Source organism: Habropoda laboriosa, unplaced genomic scaffold, assembly GCF_001263275.1.
Source record: "Habropoda laboriosa isolate 0110345459 unplaced genomic scaffold, ASM126327v1 scaffold32, whole genome shotgun sequence".
NCBI classification, from domain to species: domain Eukaryota; kingdom Metazoa; phylum Arthropoda; class Insecta; order Hymenoptera; family Apidae; genus Habropoda; species Habropoda laboriosa.
The window spans coordinates 350,768-352,251 of record NW_017100135.1 but is presented as its reverse complement, the minus strand read 5'-3'; the positions used below and the strand labels follow the sequence as shown (position 1 = coordinate 352,251).

General features: G+C 33.5%; 2 protein-coding genes across 2 annotated transcripts in view; both read left to right on the top strand.

Moving 5' to 3' along the window:
* The first annotated feature begins 671 nt into the window (after nucleotides 1–671).
* LOC108578684 lies at nucleotides 672–1,095 on the top strand. The gene has a single exon (XM_017942064.1). It carries the CDS (start codon nucleotides 672–674, stop codon nucleotides 1,020–1,022), a length of 351 nt encoding a protein of 116 aa, XP_017797553.1. The 3' UTR covers nucleotides 1,023–1,095.
* Nucleotides 1,056–1,484, top strand: part of LOC108578675 (tetratricopeptide repeat protein 25) — a 4,735-nt gene continuing 4,306 nt past the window's right edge. The window contains exon 1 of the mRNA XM_017942052.1: nucleotides 1,056–1,253. Coding sequence (XP_017797541.1) covers nucleotides 1,095–1,253 — 159 coding nt within the window. The 5' untranslated portion in view covers nucleotides 1,056–1,094. The remainder of the gene's footprint in view (nucleotides 1,254–1,484) is intronic.

Sequence of the window (1,484 nt, the reverse complement as noted above, 5' to 3'; positions counted from 1 at the left end):
ATAAAGAAGAAAAAAATTTAAAAAAATTATTATATAAAATACCTTTAACTTTTTGAAAACATTACTACAGAATGTTTAAGAAGTACAATTACAAAATAAGAGTCAATTTCAATTGGAGAAATGTTTCACATTCCACTGTATTTTGTTAAGCTCTAATGTGAATAACTTAACTAAATGTTTCCCAGCAAGTACTGACAACTTGTAAATTCCTTTGCACACGTATGATTAAAGATTTACGTGTGCCGAATTTGCCCGCATTGTTGACTGTTTCTAAGGAAACAAGCCGTCTGGCGAAGGTGTCGATAACCACACGTTTGTTCTGCACGCAAAACACACGAAAGTGCCTTGCATTCTAAGCTAGTTTCGTGAATGGAAACGTGACAAGTATTTCCGTTCCGCCAATCTCCAGTTATAAAGAAAACAGTGACATTATAAAATATACTCTTAATGCAAAAAAAGACACACAAATTGATAATTAAAAAACAAAAAAATATACGTATGCTACATTGATATTTGTATTAAAAAAAAAAAATTAAAATAAAAGAAAGCTTTTCACTTTCTCTTTTCGTTACTTTTGTTGCTTTTTTTTCATCGGGAAAAATATTCTCTCATTTAAAACAAGCAGCAAAAGAAAATTTAATTTAAGACGAAACGTAGAAAAAGAGTGAATAATGAGTGATGTAATTTCATCAGAATCTATGAACACTTTGGGTGTCATAGATTCGAAAATCATGGGCATTCTCAATCCAACAATGCATCATCATGATCTATTACAAAGCTACGTGCGTGCACCGGCGGAGAGCACTTCAAACTCGAAACAATCCGGAGAATCGGAGAATCTCGATAAAACCCCTTCATCTTTGGGAACCTGTCTCGATACAGAATTCACCGACGGCGTTGATAAAGAAAGTCGCGTCGACGGTGACAAGAAAAAGAGAAAGAACGATAAACAGCAACCAAAGAGCAAATCTGATAAATTGTCAGTCGAATCGGAAATGAGTATTCAAAAGAAAAAAAAATGACGTCGGCAGAACAACGGTGCTCGTCGTCAAGAAGAGGTATACACCGATAAGGATCGTGCTGCCGCCGTAAATATGGGCACCAAAGATATTAAGCAGTCGTTGAAAATAAAACAGAAACAAGATCGAAATCTGCAATTGCCAGAAGATGCAGAGCCAACGGCTATGCTAGCTTTAGGATTACGGGAGATGCGAATCGGTGACGTTAAAATTGCAATGAATTGTATTAACAAGGTTCATGTCACTTCCTTCTTTGATTTTTTCTTTTTTTACATTATGATGCCCGACTATAATTGAAATTTAGTTTTAAAATGAATTTATACGAAACAAATGTCCTTCTTATATCTCAGATTATCTGTATCAATGTTTTATACTAACCTAGATTTTACAAAAATTATACTAAATACGACTGCATTCATCTATGATAAATATACCAAAATATTTTGCTTTAATAAAAATACTTTT